This window comes from Cyrtonyx montezumae, unplaced genomic scaffold (genome assembly GCF_038088225.1).
Source record: "Cyrtonyx montezumae isolate F1298 unplaced genomic scaffold, pur_monq_1.0 scaffold_8, whole genome shotgun sequence".
In the NCBI taxonomy this organism is placed as follows: domain Eukaryota; kingdom Metazoa; phylum Chordata; class Aves; order Galliformes; family Odontophoridae; genus Cyrtonyx; species Cyrtonyx montezumae.
The window spans coordinates 82,827,539-82,849,365 of NW_027072089.1; the positions used below are offsets into that span (position 1 = coordinate 82,827,539).

At 39.0% G+C, this 21,827-nt stretch overlaps 1 protein-coding gene across 4 annotated transcripts in view; it reads right to left on the reverse strand.

Annotated features, from left to right (window-relative positions):
- The window catches only part of CAP2 (cyclase associated actin cytoskeleton regulatory protein 2), a 65,185-nt gene that overhangs the window by 8,062 nt on the left and 35,296 nt on the right, over positions 1-21,827 (reverse strand). For all 4 annotated transcript variants that reach the window (XM_065752321.1, XM_065752320.1, XM_065752323.1 and 1 more), the window contains exons 5-7: positions 13,491-13,634; positions 13,176-13,261; positions 11,380-11,485 (exon numbers count right to left, since the gene is read on the reverse strand). In XM_065752321.1, coding sequence (XP_065608393.1) covers positions 11,380-11,485; positions 13,176-13,261; positions 13,491-13,634 — 336 coding nt within the window. The remainder of the gene's footprint in view (positions 1-11,379; positions 11,486-13,175; positions 13,262-13,490; positions 13,635-21,827) is intronic.

Genomic DNA, 21,827 nt, shown 5'->3' on the forward strand with positions numbered 1-21,827 from the left:
CCTTGCATCCATGGAAGCAAGGCTGGAAAAGAATGTAGTCCCCACTGCCTCTGCTGCAGAGCTACTCCTTCTAACATATTTATATAAAATGCTTGCCAGGAGTATTATTAAACATCTTTAATATTAAAGTTTCCATACGATTTACATGTGGTGTGATATGTAAAAATACTTCTCATATGTAAAAGCAAAAATATATATGTATATATTTTTAAGACACTGTATTCAGTAACTCGATGTGTGTTCAGAAACAGAACTGGGAGGGTAATAAAATGTCAGTCATACATATGCAAGATTCTCAACTATAAAAAATATGTAAAATGCTATTCTTCAGTCTGTTGAAGTAATCTGCAAAGATTGGGACTGTAGTGGAGTACAAAGCTATGGTCATTTGAGTCGGATCTTTATGAAATTCAATATTTTTTGATTTCTCAAATTATTTTTTTTTGTCAATTGCAGGAGATCACAGCACATGAATAATGAGTGAGGGGACCTTGATAAAGTAAGTAATGCAATCATTCTGTTAGTTTGCATAATCAAAGGTAAATGTTTTGGTCTGAATGGTAATGCTCATATATAATATTATAAAACAAACAGGAAATACCAATAATGAGCTGATTGAAATTTTATTCGTCCCACTAATGGAAAAGATAGAATCTGAGAAACTGAGGATCACTTTTCCTGTCCTGCCACTGAGTGTCACTCTGATGCCAGAAATTGCTCATCTAGACAGCATCTCTGCAGTAGAGCAGAGACTGTTTTATAAGAGCTGCTGTAAAAAAATTAGGTTGGTTCTGATGAATTTGGCTGCCTATACAAGTGTTGTGCATTGCACTAACGCATATTCATTAGGTTAGGCAGATACAGTGGAAAAATGGCAGGGACTTACAGAGTCATGTCTCTTCTAATTGGCTACCTGTGTTAGGAGATATAGGTTGTTAAAAATGCATCCCAGGTAACCAATACTGGAAATAAATATTGCTTAGCTGGACTCAAAGGTTATTTTTAATTGTTTACTGTGCCACAACTTTCTGCTTTGAGCTAAGCAGAAACATCAAAGCATCCATCTGCTCCATGCATCTCACAGGAGTGAAACCTGCAGCTATTTTTTAAACAGTGAACTAGATTTGGCTTGTGATCTCAAACTGATAACGTGAAGGGGGCTGATGTGCACACACTTTTTTGTTCTTCAGACATCCTTTAAAAAAAAAAAAAAAAAGCCTGGCACATTTGAATATCCACCAGCTTTCAAACCTCTCAATGTGTATGACCCTGATTTGAGCAACATGGAAAAGTAGTAGTAACATTACTTAACATCCTAACCCTTCTCTTGGCACACGGTCTTCACTGTGTGGGTACTTCCATTTAAGGTAAGCATTTATGAGTATTGTAGTGATAAATACCTTGCAAGATACTTTGGCACGTTAGTGGCACTAAAGCTGCACAACAAAACAATACTCTTTGATTCCTGGTACTCAGGTGAGTAATAAAGCTGATGTAGTAGCACAGTCTGATTGTTTCTGAAAGGATCTGTGATCTCTTAAGGCAACGAGTTCTCCCCTGTGCTGTGAAATGTTTCAAATAAAATGTAAACAAAAGAGGAGAACCCCGTTTTGGTATTGATTATCATTTACTGTCAAGATACATCAGAACCAGATGATGATGTTGATTGCTCTTAGAGACATCTCATTGTTGCATGGATACATTTAACTCTGAGCCTTTCTGCATACGTACTTGGTAGTGATAGGTTATTATTTTATACTGGGGGCAACTCCCCCACAGGGAACTTCATTTACGGCGCCTGCCTTTCTGCTTGTGCCAGTAATGTTACCTGCAGCAGAGTCAGCACAACTGTGAATTACTATAGTAAAAAATGAATGTAAGTGGATTTAGTGGCACAATCAGTTATTGCTGCCTGAGGTGCAACAGAGATCTTCCCTATCTGTTGCCTGCAACCATAGCAACTGAATTCACTATGTCCTGGTTATCCAGAATTATGAACATTGCATTTGCAGGTCTTTTTAAAATACTCAGCCACACAGAAATGGCACTCACCATCCACACTGCAGTGAAAATGTGCAGCAATGAATTATGTATGCTTTAAGTGAGTAGATTAATGGTAGTAGAGGCAGTACTGGTTAATGACTTGTGGCCTGAGATAAAAATTTGGACATCTGATTTCCCAAGATACGTTATAGTTTCTACCTGCATAAATACGGTACTGTGATTTTCCAGAAACTTGTGTGTGAAGGAGTCAGCAGGAGCAGCTGATGTTCTTTTGTAGTTAACACCAATTAAATTCTGGAAAAGCTACAAAATTGCAGGAGTCATCTGGGTATTCTGGGTGCAACACATAATGGTGTGTTGCAGCTGAACTATTTGCTTCAGGTGTTAAGAGCCTATGCATAATCTATACAGGAGACTGAGCTCAAACTGTGATGCTGAGCAATCTATCATAGGGCAGTTTTCCAAACAGGAACAAAGGTAAAGGAATGTCCAGTAACCAAAATAAAAGCAAATCTTAGAGGATTTTAACTGTAGGAAGTGGATGATCCCTGTCCCAGAACTCTGAAAGAATTATCTATTGGAAACACAAACAAAACAGAAGGATTTTAAATAACCAAATTCAGACATGGTCTTGTGTGACTGGAGAATATCTTGTTTACTTTTCAAGGGCAGAGGTGGGAAAGGAGGTGGGAAAGGCAATTAGAAGTGTGTTCTCCTTCTAAAGCAGTTGAGAAGCCAAGTCTAGTAAAAAACCTCCTCTTTTTCTTTACAAGCCTGGTCCATCCTCTTATGTCAGTGGCTATCTCTACTGAGCTCAAAAGATTTCAAGTTACATCTAATAATGGTTCAGGAGCTGTCAGAGGTCTCAGAAGATACCTGGGGTTCATTATTTTTCCTTGTAATCTTGTGGAGTCACAAAAGTAAAAGATGGACTGAACCTTTGTAGTGAACTTTTCTCCTTCATGACAAATTCTTGCTTAGGACCAAGTCACAGCTACATAAGCTAACAGAACATTGCGACATTTTCAATTATGTCTAAACATCCATGGCCAGGCTCTGAAAATCTACTGCCATTCTGAAAACTGCAAACAATTTCGGTCATAATTTCACCTAGGCAAAATGAAAGGGCAAGTCAAAGTCTAAAAAGCTTGCTAAAGATAGGGCCAGGACTAACTGCTCCACTGTAGATCTACCGTCTTATGACATGGATGCATCCAATATGACAGTCCTCAAATGAAATAGAGGAGCATGGAAAAGACATAGAGATCTGGGAAGGCTTGGGAAGGCATACAGAGTCATGCTGTATGGAAGGGCTGAATCTCACTCTAGCTTTTATCCTTTTTTCTTTTCCATTTTGATTTACCTGATGGAAATCAAGCTAACATTCAAGCAATGTGATTTTTATTTTTATTTTTTATTTATTTATTTTTTTTGTGGGAAGAGCATCTCATGGTAACGCTCACAAGGGGACAGAAGGCACAAGTGAACTGGAAATGCAGAAAACACTGTGCACTTCTTCCATTCCCTGCTTGCCAGAAAGATTGTGTTGGACTCAAAGATGCTCACGCAAAGGGCAGTTTTAAACCCTGACTAGAGAAGTGGCTCCAGGAACTTTCTTCTTTTGATTAGCTTTGACCCCTATTCATGCATAGACCTCGATGTTATCAACTAACTAAGTCACTTGAAATTGGTTTCCTTTTCTTAGTCATCTTTCAAAGCCCACTTAGGTTCTCGGTCTCTAGAATATTTCTGAACCAGACGCTTAAACTGTTTGGGTATCTAGCAGTACTTGTGTATTGTCCTATCCTATTTCAACTAAAGTGCTCTTCACAAAGTCCATTCATTTCATTTCTGTATAGGGTGGTGTTTACGAGAGCTGCAGAGAATAAAATAGTACGTTATATGCCCACAAAAGTTCATCTTTCCTAAAGCAGCAGGTGCTTACCAGCTTTGCTATTTGCAAACAACTCTTTATATTAACTTCAAGCAGATGTTAACAACAGTGCGTCTTCACACAAAGAGTATTAAGAGCCATTTGGACTAGCAAAGGCGGTTATTTGCAAGCCGCCTTTCTTCCTCTTTTATTTCAGCTGTTTGCCTTGGTAACAGCTGCTGTTCTCAGTGCTGTGGTGTCTGTACACTTTGTGACTAGTTGTGCTGATAGCTGAATGTTCTCAGTGCCGTGTTGGTGCGGTCATTTTTTTTTTTCATCGTTTGCAAATATGCCCCCCGTAAGAATTGTGAGCAGAAACACAGAAACAAGCCATTATATGTAGCAGTTTAAACTGTTAGCTTTGTATCACAGTGAACTTGACGTGGTTTCAATCTTGTTCCTGGGGCTTCCTGAAACATGGGAAAAGGGATCATTCTCTGAGTAAGGTCCTACCAAGAACAGAGGATGCAGGCCCTGTGGTCAGGTACAAATAGTTCTGAAGGGGACAAAATATTTCTAAATTTTTCTCTCTGGGAAAAGAAAAATGTCTTCAAACTCCTACAAAACCATGATCTGAATGGGGTGACAGGAAGGGGTCAGGGATAGCCTTTGCTGGATAGCCCAGAGCCATCTGCAAAGGCTCAAGAGGTTCCCATTGCCTGTGCCTCAGCCATTTCCCTGCAGCCAGTGTCCAAATCTGCTGACAGCCTTGGGTCTGATAAACGCATATTATCACCGTGGAAGGGTTTGCAGGATTGCAGTACAAGCTCAGAGTAAGCTATATTTCTACCTTTATCTCAAAGGACTGGCAGAAGGGTGAAGTACTCCTTTTTTCCTTCAAGCTGTCTACCTATCTGGCTCAGTGGAATAAAGAAGAAACTGTTTATTTTGGGACAGCTGGCTGATTAAAATTCATCTGTGCTGAATCTTATTGAACTCCCTTGAAATTACAGTGGAGATGAGTGAAACCCTTGGCATCTGGGGAGCTAGGCCTTGCATACAGAACATGTCTACCAAGGGCTTTCCCTGGAGCACAATGCAGTGGCCAGTCTTGTCAGGGAAACACAACAGTGTCCATACACATGCTCTGTAAGTTCTAGGGACCGTAGCAGCTTGGCATGCTGTTGTGTTTGGAGCATCGTAGCAGCAAAGAACCCTAATCAGAATCTCCTGCCAATGTCACTGGTTCCCGGTGGCAGCTGGGAAGAACTGATCTGGAACTGCACAATGTTACTACACGGGCACGAGAAGGTGTTATGCTCCAGGCCCTGTATAAACCAACATTGTATTCCACTGTGTTTATCTAGCTTTAGCTGACACAGTGGAGCACAGGTACAGGGAAGAAGTTCTCATGGTGGGAACCTGCTGTGGAACATTTAAATGAACACCCACCTCTTGTAACTCTAATGTACAGTTTTAAGCAAAGACAAACAGATTACACACATCTATATAATGTATATAAATAAATTCCTTATGAATGTGCATAATATATGGTACCCTTTTTTTGTAACTCATGTTAAGATTTAAGTATCTATTTGTGGCTGAGGCAACAGGTGGCTTAGAGAGAGACATAAAATCCCTTAATTTATTGAAAAGCCATCTTTCCAAGGCAGCAGGTAAATAGAAATTCTAATGAGGACTATGTTCAACTTGAAAAAAAAAAAAAGAAAAAGAAGAAAAAATCTCTCTCTTTTAGTAATCCAAGTTTCACACCTACAACGATTACAGCATTCTGTATTGTTCTTCTTGTACATAAGCACACACAAAGGCAAGAATCATGGAGCTCAGAATATCATGTGTCAACCTCTGGGAACAGGTGGATTCTGACTTAGGGGCACAGAGCTCTTGTTAAGGTGTTTTTTTGTGTAAAAGTAGCTTAGCACAACAGTTCTATTACGCACTGTATTTATGCCACCTGTCTGCATGGGGTTCTGCTGCCCTCAGATACACAATTTACTAGATGAAACAGCTGACTTGCGGGGCCTGTAATCAGTGGGAGTTAAAACACAAAACAACAAAATCCAGATTAGGCTGTTTTTTTCTTTTTACCGAGTCCCAGCAGAATTACTGATCTGTTGAGTTTGCAAATTTTGAAGCCCCTTTTAATGCATTTCTGCCATTTATCACCTGTTCAGGATTTAAAGTGGTCCTCACTTCTTCCCAGGTACTCAGTCAGAAATATTTTACACAGCTAAGGTCTTATACCATCTGAAAGCTGTATGTTAGTGCAGTTGTCAACAAGGAGCTTGCTCCCGCAGGCACAGTAAACCATCCTGTACTTAAACAAGAACACAGTTAGAAAAAAAATCTCTACTGCATTACACTGAAGTTCTAATAGATGTGTTTGTTTCCTTTTCTCTCTCTTTTACATGCTTTCAGTTTTCTCTTCCCTTTCCTTTTACCACTGAAACCAGGTTGCATTATGTTACGTGTTGTGTTTAACAGCTATTGTCAAACAAACCTCTCCCAGCATCTTCCTTAACATGTCTGAGTGGTGCTGGGTCACTGATGTTGAAAGGACACCACTGATAGCCAGCAGAGACATGCATCCTCAGCTGCTTTTTAAATAAGGGCACAAAACCACTTCTTTCATTGAACGTCATAGAGGCAAACTCCAACAGAAGCAACTAATTGTGGAGTTGCCAGGATGTTTCTAAGGTGGTGGGCAATTTTTAGGGCAGTTTCCAAATAAGACGTTGCCTTAAAGAAAAAGTTTTTCCTGTGTCTTTCTGGTGGCCAATTTCTAAATTGATGGCATATCAAAACCTGTATGTGTATTCTCTGAGAAACAAACAGCTAAGGGAACAAATTTTTAACATAAAATATAAGGAAAGGAGGAGAGGGAGAGGAAGAGGGAGAAGGAAAGGCAAGAGAAGGGAAGAGAAAGAGGCAGAAAAGGCAATGAAAAGCTATAATAAGAAAAACTGAGCACTCTGAAAAAGTCTGTGTCTTATCCGAGCTACAGACATTTAAATCAGTCTATCTGTGCTGCCATTAGTTCTATCAGAATGAAGCCTCTGGGATTGCAGCAGTGGCTTTGGATGGAATTTGGCACTACAGTTTTGACCTTTAGCTTCAGTGAAGTGGCTCAGACGATGGCTTCTTGATAAGTGAGTCAAACCAAACAGCACAGAAGAGATACTGTAATGATAATAGAAGGCTTTTGCCTGCAGGATTTGGTTTTTTCAGCTTGTTCACATCGGTATTTAGAGAGTTGATACATTGCAAGGAAGTATTTTGATAGTACAGGAGACAGGCAGAGCCATTTCATAGGAAAATGTCTGCAGGTGATTATTTTGTGCGAGTGTGAAATGGCCAAAGGTTGTTCTGAGACCAGTGTAATTGTGGTCAGGCTGATTAGGATATATGACTGCCATTTGTGGAACCTGTGGTGAATTTCGACTTTTAAAGAATGTTTTTAGAATTGTATATAGTCATATATGTATGCATATTAATGAAAGGAAAAGAATACTTGAAGATGCAGCATTGACTTCAGTGGGAATAGGTTATAAATAAATCTCAACTGACTCAACTGCATCAACTGCTATACAGAAGCAGGCTTCCTCCTAGGCATTCGTTTCTAAGTGGGGGTGGGAGAGCATCCATTACTTGAGTGTAATTTTGTGTTAAACCAAATGCTGTAAAGAAATTCACCCCTATTTTGTGAATACCTCTTCAAATCCTGCTGTCAAAAATTTGTCCTAAATGACAACTGTATACAAACAGCAAAACCTTACTGCAGCTCTATCTGCAAGTGAGAGGAGCATTTAGGACAATTATCCTTGAGCAAGGTCTGTTTCTTAACACTTATTTGATGTACAGGAAACTACAGCAACCTCTCATTATTGCTGGTTGTTTTCTTGCTGCAGAGTTAACCTGCATTAATAGGAGCAGAAGTTTCACTTCCCCCAGCTTACTCATGCAGTCCTTGTAGCAAACAAACTTTTACGAGGCATTCTTCTGAGCTTATATTACAGCTGTTCATTTCTTCACAGCACCAAATGAAAAAAAAAAAAAGTAGGGAGGAAAGAAAGAGCAATGCTTCAATAGAATCTCTTATTTAGGAGGCAGGGGGAAAGAAAAGGACACGTGGTATTTTCAGTAGTGATAAAAAAAAAAAAAGACATAGGTTACTGTTACAGCTGTACATTTCATGTTTAAGTCAGAAAGCTGTAGCAAGCAAATGTGACAGTTGCTGCTACATTGGACATCTACAACATTTCATTGTAATACCACTTTTTGCATAAAATCTCACTGACACTTTAGAATGTCATATATGGCAGCAAATTAATGCTAGCAAATCTCCATTAGCTGGGTAATTACTATTGTTCCAATTATCAAGATGGCATATATATATATATATATATATATATATATATATATATATATATATATATATATATATAATCGATATAGAGAGAGTATATTGAGCTGCTACTCACCACAGGATCATTTATTTGTTTTAGTTTTAGTGCATGTCCTGTAATTTATTAAGACATTTCTCTCACTTTCCTCTAAAGTGCCTGCCTGCGTGCTACTGCCAGAGCCAAGAACACTACTGTATGTACTAATGATTTGTTACAAAGTTGGTTGCAGCTGCCCCGTGCAGCTTGATGGATGGGTACATGGGGGCTGGAAATTGCACGGCTTTGTGATACCGCCTTGGAGCGCAGCCAGAAATGTGTGTGCCACAGTATGCAGCATCTATAGATAAAGAGGCCTACTGCCCATTAAAAAACTGCCTCCTCCTTTCTGGGAACGCAAGCTTACCCTGATTTAGGCTGATGCCATTGGAGTTTTGTTGTAGCCCAAGCTATAACAATACAGCTGTACGAAAGGCAGTAGCTAATGTTCTCCCTGAATATTTAGTCTCTTTAGAAATACCCAAATATCTTACTTAACAGCTTTTTCTATAATGCTTCTAGCATTGCTTTGTTGACTTCTGCAGATATGAAGGCTAAATTATTGCTATAGTGTACTTACAAATGTGTACTTATTCTGGTCAAAGATTTGCTTTCTTTCTCTCTCCTCCTAAAGCAGAATAGCTTTTTGTATCGATGTTTCCCTCTCATAATCCTAGAATCAATTGAGTTGGAAGGGACCTTTAAGGGTCACCTAGTTCAATTCCTCTGCAGTGAACACCTACAGCACATCAGGTTGCTCAGAGTCCCATCCAGCCTCACCTTGAACGTCTCCAGGATGGGACATCCACCACCTCTTTGGGCAACCTGTGCCAGTGCTTCACTACACTTATCGTAAAAACATTTTTCCTTATATCCAGTCTAAATCTCACCTATTTTAGTTTGAAACCATTTCCCCTTGTTGTCACAACAGACCCTGCTGAAGTGTCTGTTCCCTTCAGTCTTACACCCTTCCTTTCTGTCTAGGTCCTGATCCCTCTGACCGTTATGCTTAACTTCACGCAGCATGAATCTGTTACTTTCATTCTCACCTTAAAACGTGTAAAAAAATCCCAGAATCACTTTAGTAATTCATTCATTTTCATGAATACATTTGTTACCAATCCACATAAAATTATTTAAACGACATCTAAAAAACAGAGTATTTAAACAACCTGCCAACTTACTGGATTCCAATTTGCTTACACTCGCATGAAGTAAAAATTTACAAGCACTTTCTTGTAGATGTATAATCTCCAACTTAATCTTTCTGGTGTACATTATATGAATGATAGTTTATATGATCCGTACTTCCAAGACATCTTCTTTCAAATCAAAGTGAGTGAAAGCAATGCTTTAGATGTACTAATAGACTCATCACTCAAGATGTAATAAGCATGTTCACAGTAAACTATGATAAATATGAATAAACAAGTCACACCTATATGTGGCTTCAGCAATTTGCTGCACAGTTAAAGAAAGAAAAATTGAGAGATGTGATGGTTGAAATGCATTTAAGACCAGTCAAATACAATCTGCAACGGCTATAAGATTGCCAGTGCTCTGTAAGATTACCAGTGCTCACAGCACTGAGTTTCCTCCTATACTGCATAACAAATACAAGAAATCTCTATAGCACTACTTCCATTCTTTTAAAATTCTATTAAAGTAAAGATACATTGATACATGTGTCTTTATTATCAGAACTAAAGTTGTTCCAGATTCTCAGGATAATTCGTCAAACATGATGCTATAATTTCTTACACTTTTCTAACAGTCACTTAAAAATCATCAGTTCTTCTCACACTCATTGACTACAGTAGAGTAGATGTAGCATGTGTGAATCTTTGCACTAAATAAAGAGAGAGCATCATATTAAATAATTCAAATTTTTACTACGGAAACCTGCAAAGCAGAAGATAGTTCCAGTCTTTCAATTTATCTGTTTAAATAATAAATATCTGGTTTGCTTCAAACTCAGAAGTACACACAGATCAGTTTTTCCTGTATTTGAACTTGCATTTTAATACTGTAAGGACTTGTACAATGTCTGCTGATGAGAACAAATAACATACATTCTACATTCTTTCATATGATTATCTCCTCTATACACAGGAGATGAAGTAACTTTTCCAGATCCCATGTTAATATGCATTCTACCACAAAGATCTGTTTCACTTCTTTGTGCTCCTCAATTGTCACCATGGTTTGGGTCCAAGAATTAAATTAGCTGGTAGTCTATGTCAGTCCACTTAATAGTCATTCGATTAAAAAAAAAAAAAAGTTTGCCTGTACAGAAGTGATAATCTTGGTGTGAATTACCATATGTGCAAGTATGTGTGTGCACTGGTAAGTTTACAGAATTATGACAGCAAATCTTGTAACTTGGTAATAAGTACGAGTACATTATTCCAGTCTTAAGTAGAACATTGCATGAATGTAGACTATCGATATAAACTCTTGCATTTATATCCAACAGAAAATTAATTCCTCGTGTTTTTACTTCATTTAGAGAACAGTATTCATAGCAATCATCTTGTTATGCTATCAGTTGTATCACCCAGAAGATGCTGATATAGAGAGAGCTTCAGTAACACAGTTAAATATGCTATCTCTCTGAATATATACACAAGTATATATATTTCAGAACTTATCTCCGTATGTATAAAATGCTAGTTTTACACAGATGGCTATCTGTGGACTAAGACCTTGGTATGAATTCCTTGTGTTTCTTTTTCCTTTACATTTTTTGGTTTTGTTCCTACGCTCCACTGTATCTGGCCTGGAGAACTGTGTCTGTCTTTCCTCGCTATCTGCAACTGGGATTTATAGTGGTAATCATCCCAAACAAATCTCTTTTCCTCAAAAACTGTAATACAGTGGCCTGATAGATCAACTTCACCTGCATTTCAAGCTTCTATCATCTTGGCTGGGAAGTTCATTGGCCATTTTTCTGAACTAATGACCTATGTTATAAGTCAAATTGGTTACTGATATTTTATGGTTGGCTTTTTTTTTCATGAAAAAATAAAGGATACTTACAGTTTTACTCCAGGTGAGACCTGTGGTATGATGTTCTTTGATATAAGCTTGAAGCTCAGACCAGATGTTCAAATAAGACTTCACCCAGTCAACATGGCGTGTATCACTGTAAAAAACAGAAACAATATTTATATCTGTGTTTGTACTTCAAATCAGAAAACACTGCTGTTCATGCTTAAAGCAGACAAAGCCTGCAGCCACAGACAAACCAGTTAGCAGGCAGCAAGCCAGCACAGTGCTGAAGATACTCAGGCCTATTACACTGTAAAGTTTTCATGCCCTTCCAGAGGCCAAATAAGGGCAAAGGTGCCTCTAGCACAGCCTGCTTTCTGCTGGAAGGGTGTTACCTCCTTCTGTTCAAACTCACAGTCAGCTGAAGAAGTATCACAGCTATCTGGAACTCGGTAGCAGCTTCCCGGACTCAATCTCAAGGTTCTGAATCTTAGAAATGAGCAATCTGTGGTTTACCTGAAGTATTCTAGCTTCCGAGTTCATATGTAGCCAGTGTGATAGTAGCTCGTGTAATAGGCAACTGACTGAAATGCTTACACATCAAGGATTGTCAACATACAAATCAAAAGTTGGCTCCAGAATCATTATTTAGAAGGCTCAAGTCTTCCACTGGTACATTAAGTGAGAGCAAAAAGTACATGCAGAAAGAGAAACTGCTTGTAAGATGTGGTCCTTGTTTAGGGAACTCCACAGAAGTATAATTACTGAACAGTGACTGCCATGGAGTGGATGTGCACAAGGGCTTGGGTGCCTACCCCCTGTTTATTTCCTTTGGAGCTTGATGTTTAATACTGCTGTGGACCTGGGTCAATGGGTTTTATCCAGAGTCTAATGAAATCAAGAGAAAGCTTTCCACTGCTTTGGAAGACATTGTGATCTGGTCAAATATTCAGTTAAAAACATGAGAAGAATTCCTTTTTAGGAGAAGAACTAACTTTATACCTAGCTAATGCACCCTCTTTATACCTTTATATGAGATTTTATTCTGCTGTAGAAGAAGTACCACAAAAGCTTCACTGCAAAAATGTTCAGTTACCTCAAGCAGATGAACTAAGGTTTCAAAAATAATAATATATAATGCATTTTTCACATGTATTTATACATAAAAAACAGACTGAAATATATATGTAAGGTTATATATTTAATACATAAGTATATGAAGTTTTTCTCACTAAAGAGAAAAAACTCAACAGCAAACAATATTTTTCACTGAGGATATAAACACAAAAAGCCAAAATCTGGCCTCCAAAAGCACCAAATCAATAGAATTTGTTTGTTAAGAAGGCATAGGAAGGGGCTGTATTTATTCTCTTTTTCCCATCTCATTCATGGAACTGTTCTGTGAATTCCCTGTGCTTTTTAAGAACAGTGCAGTGGCACAGAAAAAAAATCCCTTTGTGAGCTATGAGAGTAGATGCTCAGCTGTACACACCTAGCAGCTAAATGCACATTTTCAAGCAGAGAGAAAAAAACAGCAGCAGTTTGAGTGCACGAGTGAGACAAGGACACATAGCAGCTAGTTAGCCAACATTTTGGCACTGCAGAAAACTAATCATATTAACTTGCAGAGAATGAAAACCAGCATTGCTAGTGCTGCTGCCATTCTCACTGCAACACACTGTGGGTCTAAGATGAGGAGGGGAAATGAGCTATTCCAAACAGATTTTATCAAGTGCTTTTTTTTCTTTACAAAATACTTCTGTGATGGGATTGTGAACCCTGTTAGCATGGTTAATGCTCTCTTCTCTCACTGTGCTAGTAGATACTGGGGCTTTGCAACGTACCTGTGCTTGTAGTCCTTTAATACCCTGTTAGTATAAAAGGTAGCAGCATCATTCATCTCCTTGACATAAGGACCTGGTTTAGGAGACTACGACCATCAACCCATGGTAGCAGGAAACGACAGAAGAAGAAAGGAGGTAAAACATTAGTCAGACACCTTCCCTGATGTATTAGGTATAATATAAAGCAGCTTCTTGGTTGTAGCAGAGTGAAGAACTATGCAGATGAGACTACAAAGTTCTGCAAGATTTGGACCTATTCTGAGCTGCAACATCCAGTGGATCGACAGCCCTCCCAACTGTCCTGTGACAACTTACCACTGCTATCCAGCCAAGTGCAGGTATGCTTTCACTGACGGCTGAGAGGTGGTTGAACATTTTACTTCCTCTGTTTCTTTCTCTAAAGTTCTGTATTTCCTGAATCTTCTCTGATATTGGCTTGAGAAGCATTGCCACCTCATTCTGCAAGAAAAAAGGAAAACACTGCTGTTAACAATTGGCAGTCCAAGAACACCCTCTGGTGTAACATCATCCTCCCTGCCCGTCTTGTTAACAGTGGGAAGGAAAGGAAAGCATATTCTCCACATTAAAGTAACATTTAATTACCCTGGTCTGGCTGTAGCAGCAAAACGCACTGACATTAAGTATTAATAATGTGATGCAGCAAAAACTGTTCTCCCCACTGGCAGCATTTTTACATGCCATCCTGGTTAAGGCCCATAGAGACTCCTTATCTCAGGGTTTTTTTGCATTTTTCTGGTGATCTTTCTGGAACTTTTTCAGAGGTTTTACATTGGCTGGAGCTTTTCTTGTTATCAACCAAGTTGTTATTTCTATAAGAAACAAATTACTTGTTAGTTTAGTGACCTCCTACCATTTGGTGACAAGATTTAGAAAGCAATGCAGTGAAAGCACTATCCATTTTAGTTTTTCCTTCAGTTAAGTTTTAAAGTTTAAATTTCCTTTGGCTTTAAGTAATATGGGAACATCTCGTGGGAAATGCACTGCCTGCAAGGCATGGCTTGGAGAAATTTCCCTGTGAAAGGAATCAGAAAGGAATGGTATCCAGTGGAATGACTGCTGAGCAGAAGGAACAGTGTCTGGGTGTGTTTGCCAGAGAAAACTAATCCTCATAATCTTGAGGACCGTCCTATCATCACACCAAGTGATGTGTATATACCTGCTACATGGTCTCTATCATCTCTACATTACTTCTTTGCAGCTTTCCATGAGACCTCGGCTTTACAGAATATTATGTCATAGAATTATAGAATCATGGAGTAGCTTGGGTTGGAAGGAGCTCAAAGAGCCTGTCACCTTAAAATAAGCACGTTCGCTGTGGATCAACATAAGTCAAAAGACATTCCTCTAAATAGGACAAAAATAGGTTATTAATTTTTAAAAGAATTTTGATCCAACAGTGGAGCCTTAATATTTTAGTGGTAATGTAGTTTTGAGAGAGGCTTGGGCATCTGAAGTGCATGGGAATATTTGGTCTTCTCCTACAGCAAAGCGGGCTGGGAGAAAACCAATGTTTACAGTACTACTAAGAGATGAAAATATTTTTGTTTATGCCTTAATGACCAGCTCAAGTCATTAACTCTGAAAGATCCCTGAAACCTCTCTGATTTGTAGTTCTGAAAAATTGATTCTGTTGCCGGAACATGATACGTGTTGCAGGAACTCTTCCTTCTTTCTTGTTTACAACATACTGCAGCTGGTTGGTTCTTTGTTATTTTTTTTTAGGGAAATCTTTTAAGTATGACAGTAGTTAGAAAAATTGAAATGTAAGAAAGTGCTTCTTCTGCTCTGATGCCAGTTTTCCTCCTATAAAGTTGAAGGGATATTTACAGACTTCAGCTTATTGTGAATCTTCATGGCCCAGTTCCAGACAGAGAGAATATCAGGGCTAAAAATACAGCTGTGCAGATGCCTGGCGTATCTAGACAGCGCTGGGAGGCAGCACGCTTCTGTGGATAGGGCACAGAAGTGGGAGTCTGCAAAGAGAGGTTCTGTTTGCAGCCCTTCTGGCAAATTATTGTTGGATTTCAGGAAAGCAGTGTTACCTTTCTGTGCTCCAGCTTCCTCTATATGAAACAGTGTTAATATAGCTGGTTGTCCTTGTAGAACATTCTGATATTTACAGATAAGAAGGCAAAATCAGGGCTGAATGTTTTCCTTAGTGGGAACATAAGACCTGCTCCTCCTCCTACTCTACTTACATTGGTGGAAAAACTCCCTACCACTTTTGTGAGGGCTTCCTCTTAGTGGTACAGACAGTATTTCTGTCTCAGAACGCAGGACTTAACCTGTCAAGGGAATCAACTATTTAGAAAAATGTAGTGAATTAAAGTAATTTCACAGAAGTCTACTGTAAGAGTTTTAAAGGCAAAATACATATTGCTGAGAGAAGTAGATCAAAGTAATCATTCTCTTGGCAGAGAACCACAAAGGGCTTGAAGATATTTTCAACTCTATTCTGTCTATTTTGGACTGTGAGAGCAGCATAGCTTACCTTCCCTTCTCTGTGCACTTATCCTATTTTGTAATGATTTCTGCTTGTCTGGATGGCTGTGTGTGTGTTTGTGTGTGTGTGAGCTTCTTATGACCCAAGCTGCTGTGTAATGGTTGGGAATGAAGGAATACAGGGCTGCACAGAATCAGTTGAGTCTTGTCTCCCTGCAGTTGGTTCAAAACTTCTAGTCAGTGATTAGACTGCAGATGAATTATAGTGTATATGGCATATGGATCTAGAAAGGCTCATTAATTCTGGCATTAATAAGTCTTGTTTGGCTCTACAATAGAGAACCAATAGTGCTAAGGGTTCTAGAAGAATAATCTTTTCTCTGTAATGACTATAAGAACAGTTATTAATTAAATGATTGTCTATATTGTGTCTCTAAGAGAAAATGAATTCGAGGAGATGAATCATAGCTGTTGGAAAAATCTTCAGCATGCCTTTGGCATGTGCCAGATAAGATGTCTTGTCATTTAAGACACAGCACAGTTGTTTAACGGAATTTTAGCAGTCTTCATATGAAATCATTCCTATTATAATATCAGTTTTGCTGAAATGTATAAAAATGCAATAATAGCACAAAATAGAAATACCAAAAGTAATTGCTGTATTCCTTTGTCCTTTTTTAATAATTACTGAAACCAGATTGTCCTTTTAAAATCAATACCCAAACAACCAGTCGGCTTTGATCTGTGCCTTATAATTCTTATTAGAAAATTAAGAGTAGTAAGACTACTGCACTGAGTAGAAAGAAAATAAAAAAGCAGCAACAAAAGACGCAGCACACAAAAAGAAGTGCCTTAGGCTTTGGCTTCAGAGGTTGAATAGTCTAGGCCCAGTCTGATGAAATAACCTGCCATACCAGTATGGCCACAGAACCCATTGAACAGAATTATTTTTTTTCCTTCAGATTTTTCATAATACTCACAGAAATTCCAACAACGACAGGTTAACAACACTGAGCCATGTGGAGTTAATTCAGAGAAAGGCTGAACTGTTGTATTTTGGGTTTTGACTATTAAGACACAAAACTGAGCATCCTGCTTTGGCTGCTGGAACAAGTGACTGGTCAAAAATCTCAGGCTTCATTTGAGATTCAGGACCACTGTTGTCCAGAAGCCTGCCAGCATGAATCGCAAAAGCGCAAAACCCAGCACGTAAACAAAAATATAGTTTTTAAAGACCTTATGTACTTTTCAGCTAATATCACATGGTTTTGAGGGTTGAGATTTTTAAGTGAAAAGTTTTTGTGTTGACAGATGGTGACTTTTCAGACCTCGCTATTAAAGTGTTTAAGCCAACCCAGCCTTCTATGAAAAAAACACGTTGAGGGAACAAATACTCTTTTAAGTTATGTTCAGTGAGGGGGTGGCAGCCTTTAGGGTAGGACTGGTAAAAGAAAACTGAGAGCATTTGGGATCAACAGGCCCTTCATTTTGCTCAGCTGCAGCCTGAACAACCTTAATTCTATGCTGTCTCCATTCTACAGTTTTGTTATTTTCTTTTCTTCTATTAGTTCAAAATCTCCATCGTATTTGCATTATATTTTTCACAGGCAGGTTTGAAACAGAGTTGATTTGAATCATTTGTCTTCGTGCATGTTGGTAAGTTGCGCAGCCTAATAGGAATGAATCTGGAGAGCAAAACAGTTGGTGCTGAGGACCTGACATTCACAGTGTATGCATCTCTGGGAAGTTATTTTGGACTAGCTGCAAACAGTAGTTGAGGTTATCTCTTGAGAGTGTAGCCATCTTCCATTTAACTTGATCAGAAAGGTATCCATTTTGACATCCTCAGACTGCAGTGTGATCACAGCATAGTAAGTGGAGCAGATTTGGAGAAAAAGCATTGCCCCCTGTGAACTAAAACAGTAATGTAGATTCAGGCATTTTATATCTGTTCAGAACCTGGTACAGTCCCATCCCACACTTTCAAGGGGTGAAGGATGTCATGGACAGCATCCACCACATGGAGGTCTAACAGCTTAAGGAGTGAGCATCTGCTCCCAGCTGAGACTTAGTTCCCTCTATTATAACTGAAGTAACAGATGTCCCTGAGGAATTCTTTCTGTCTTTAATAGATGTTACAGTGTGAAGATTGCACTCGAAAATGTGCAGCCATTAACCGTAAAGAGAGCCCAGAAGGCACCTTAAGCAAAAGGCCTGCCTTGACTCTTAAGGATGAGGAGCACAATCTCATTCTGTTCTATAGGGATAGTGTACCAGTAGTTTTGGTGACCACCAGTGAGGAGCATTTCTACTGTGGATGGCTCTGATCTGAAACTAAAATAATTTCAGCTCAACTGTACTCTCCCATACTTTGTAGAAGGCTTAGGCTTTTGTAGGAGGCTACATAGAAGGCTTAAAAATTGGAGTTGTTTTTTGGTATATTTGTGATATCAGAAAGGCTTATCTTTTTTGTTGCGCCTGTATATGTGAATTGAATCAATGTTCAAATTAGGGTGAGGAATAATCTTTCTATTAAGTATGTAGAAAATATTTCACTTCAGAGGTGAATCTAAGCTAGTTCACAACTTTCAGCCTCCAAATCATGCTGCTTGTAGTGAAAATCTGGATTCCTCAGACACATTTTTTCTTTACCTTCTTTCTCCAGCAAAACACTGTCAGTTTGTTTTTGTTTTTTACTGGCAGCCGCCAAACTTTTTGCACTGCTTATCTCCATCTCTTGCAGCAGGAAGTGTTTCACATCACAGTGTTTCACATTCCCATTTCACACCGCAGTGTAATCTACTGCACGTGAACCCAGTGGTTTCTCTAGAAGCATTTATTGATTGACCATAGAGGCCATCTATTGTGAGATCTTTCTGTATGATCACCACATTCCCATCCTTGGAATAGACCGATATTTCCAGGGTTCAGAGGTTTCCTAGCTAACTACAGAGAGAGATTAATTTATTTTGATCTTGTTTTCGTAGCCTGTAAATCTTCAGCACAGTGGCATAACAAGTATTTGCCGATAGTACAGGTTTTGCCACTTCAACTCACTGCTGTGCAGCAGCAGGACTATGACACAGGGAGACAAATCTGCAGAAATGTCTCGTCAGCTTCATCCACACGGAAGCTTAGACACATTTGTGTGCTTCCAAAGTGACTTAATTGGTATTTGGCATTTATTCCTCTCAGCACATAAATTCTCAATCTAACAGTCAAGTTGAGCTGCAGCAATTTTGTGCTTGTGAAAAAAATGGGAACACCAAACCCAAATCCCACATGACAAATTTAGTCATTTGTGGGTTTATTTTGAAACGTTAACTCTTAGGGAAGGAGAATGGGGAACATGAAAGAATGGCTGCTAACCTGTGGAGAAATCCAGGGCCTGACAGGAGCTGTGTGCCAAATCACGCACTATGCTTTTGGTCAAGACTCTAGCTGTTTTTCAAATGGACATCAGCATTCCCTATCTTGTTTTAATTTCTACTACAGCTCTTCATGGGCAGCATCTTAAGACATCACAGAAGGGTCCTCCTGCTTGAGGCACGCAGGCCAAAAAACATCCCACACCACATTGACAAGAAAATCACACAAGTGAGCTGTTTCCAGCCTTTAGATTTACTCCTTGATCTTTGCTGCTGTGATCACAGTCCATGCCAGTGGGACCTACGCCATCTGAAGTAGCAAAATTCTTTCAGAAAATGGTATTCTATGGAGCCACACTTGTTCTGTGCTCAATATCTGAGATCTCACAAGTTTTTGTTAAGGCTGGTTAGGCTCCACATAGGTATGTGACAGGACAGATAAGTTAGATGCTTGGACATTCATGGGGTTCACCTAAGATCTTCCTAGTGAATAAATATAAAACTGACAAGTTCAATAAATAGCCTATGCATCAGAACAACTCCCAGAGTTTAAAAATTAGTTGTTGTGGTCTAATTTATACCAAAATGAAGTCAGAAAACTTTGAAATAAACTGTGAACCTGAAAAGCCTTGCTTTCCAGTTGGCTGGAGCCTTAGTTCTTTCCCTTCTAGCAGCTTATGGAGAGTCCAGAAATCTGGGAAACAATTAAGTGGCCCAGAGACAGGAGTGTATTGTTTTGGATTTGCATTTAACAGAACTAAAGAACATTATGCTAAATGGGAAAGGGGGTATCTCATCAGCACAGTTCAGAGGGACCTTACACGGCACAAATTGAAAATGAGCATTGCTAGAGGGATTGAAAATTAGTCTGGTGGTTTTAGGAGGATGCTTTAGGGCACAGCAGAACTCAGCAGTAAGAGTCTATGGGCTCCCAGAACTACTTAGTGGGTATGTCAAGTGACAAGCTAGTAACACGTGAAATGTCTAATGTCTTCCTTATAGGGCAATATTGTTCTTAGTCCCAGTATTGATATATGAAGTAAAACAAGACGAAAAACCTGTGCTTATTGAAGCCTGGCTCTTGCACTGGACATAGGATGCTGGAGAGTCACTGCTTGGCAGTGTTGGCTTGAACCAGTTTAGACACGTGTGCTGATGTGCCTCTCTGCCTCTGTTTCTCTTCTTTAGTGGCTGGGAGATGTGGCATTAATCTGGCCCTTCTGTGTTCTCTGAATCCTGAGGTGTCTCTGGGCTTTCTTACAGACAAGTACAATAATTGCTGGGCAGAACTGAATTTCACTTGCTTCATTCTTTTCACTTTGGTAAACACAAGTGAGGAAAAAGACATGGTACAAGGATAGCTACAGAAATTAACTACAAGATCAGAAGCCATCATGAGCTTGAGGCTGCTTAAATGCTATCTAACACTTTGGGGACAACATTATGAGGTAATAGGTGCCAGGGGGCTATCTGGAGACTGGCAATACACCTGCAACAAAGAAATAATCAAAGATGAAAGCTGATCTGAAACTAAGAGTTAGCAACAATATCCAGAAATGAGCCTGTGAAAGCAGCAAGGCAGCAGAATAGCAACTGGAAACTGTCAGTTGGTCCATTGCTGTGGCTGAGACCACACATCTCATGCAGTTGTAGGCAAGCTGATAACAGAAATGTGTTAACAGTTTGACAAGATTTCAGAGAAAAGGATGGGGGAAGGGGTTCCCTTTGGAGCTCAGGACTCTCAGGGTCTGTCCATGTCACTCTTCAGCACCTTCTGTAAGTTTGAGACCTGAGGACCTTAAAAGGACTGAACCAAATTCTTCCTTGAGCTATTTCTAGATGCTAAGGTGCAGCTTTGCAGCAGTCAACCAACTAAGCAGAATGGCAGCGAAACTTGGTTCAAACTCTTTTGCATAAGTGAGTAATGAATTAATGAAGAATATACTGGTCTTTATATTTTTGGAGAAAAGTAAGGGTGATTCCAGTAGGTGTAGGAAAAAATAGTGGGAAATGGAATGACATAAGCAAAAAACAAGTCAAGGTAATTAGAAAAAAATCCTGCTAGGATGCAGGACTCCCAGGAGTCCTGTTACCAGAGTGATTTAAAAATAGGAATAAAAAATGACTAATCCTAAACCAAAAGAGCGTATGAAACTGTAAATCTCCATCTTTAATTTTGAGAAGAAAAAATCTGAGAATAACAGTTCAGAGAAATGGACAGAACTATTCTGTTTCTACAATGGAATTTTTGATTGACTATGAAGATATTAAAAACCTCAGGATTGGTTCCCATGAATCTCATTCCAACTTCAAACACATTTTCCTGGGGTTATTTATTTATTTATTTCCTAAAAAGAAGGGAAAGGAAAGCCTTCTCTTACCTCTCACTTCCCTATGCATGGATTTTGGATATTTAAGCAAGGTATTTCACTGGAATGTTTTTGTCTGCAAGGTGTTAGTAATTAAAACCATGAGCTCTGCCAGTCACATGAACTCAGCATTTTATTTTAGTTCAGTGAGGAGTTATGTAATCATTTATAGTCTGAACTGCATTCATCACAGAAATCTGCCTGCAGTGCTTCTTACCACGGGATGCATTCGTTCTGAGTTTTGCCTAATCGTGAGGACATTTTTCTGTTTGTAGGAGGACTTAAGATACACTAAAATGCAGTTTCAGGTCACCAATGTCAATATATGTACTGTGACTTCATTAACTAAAGCCAACCCTCTTCACATAACAACTCAGAGGAACTAAGTAAATGTGTGTAGCTCTTATTAAACACAACAGTATCTTACCTTATTCTATCATTATTTGTTACTG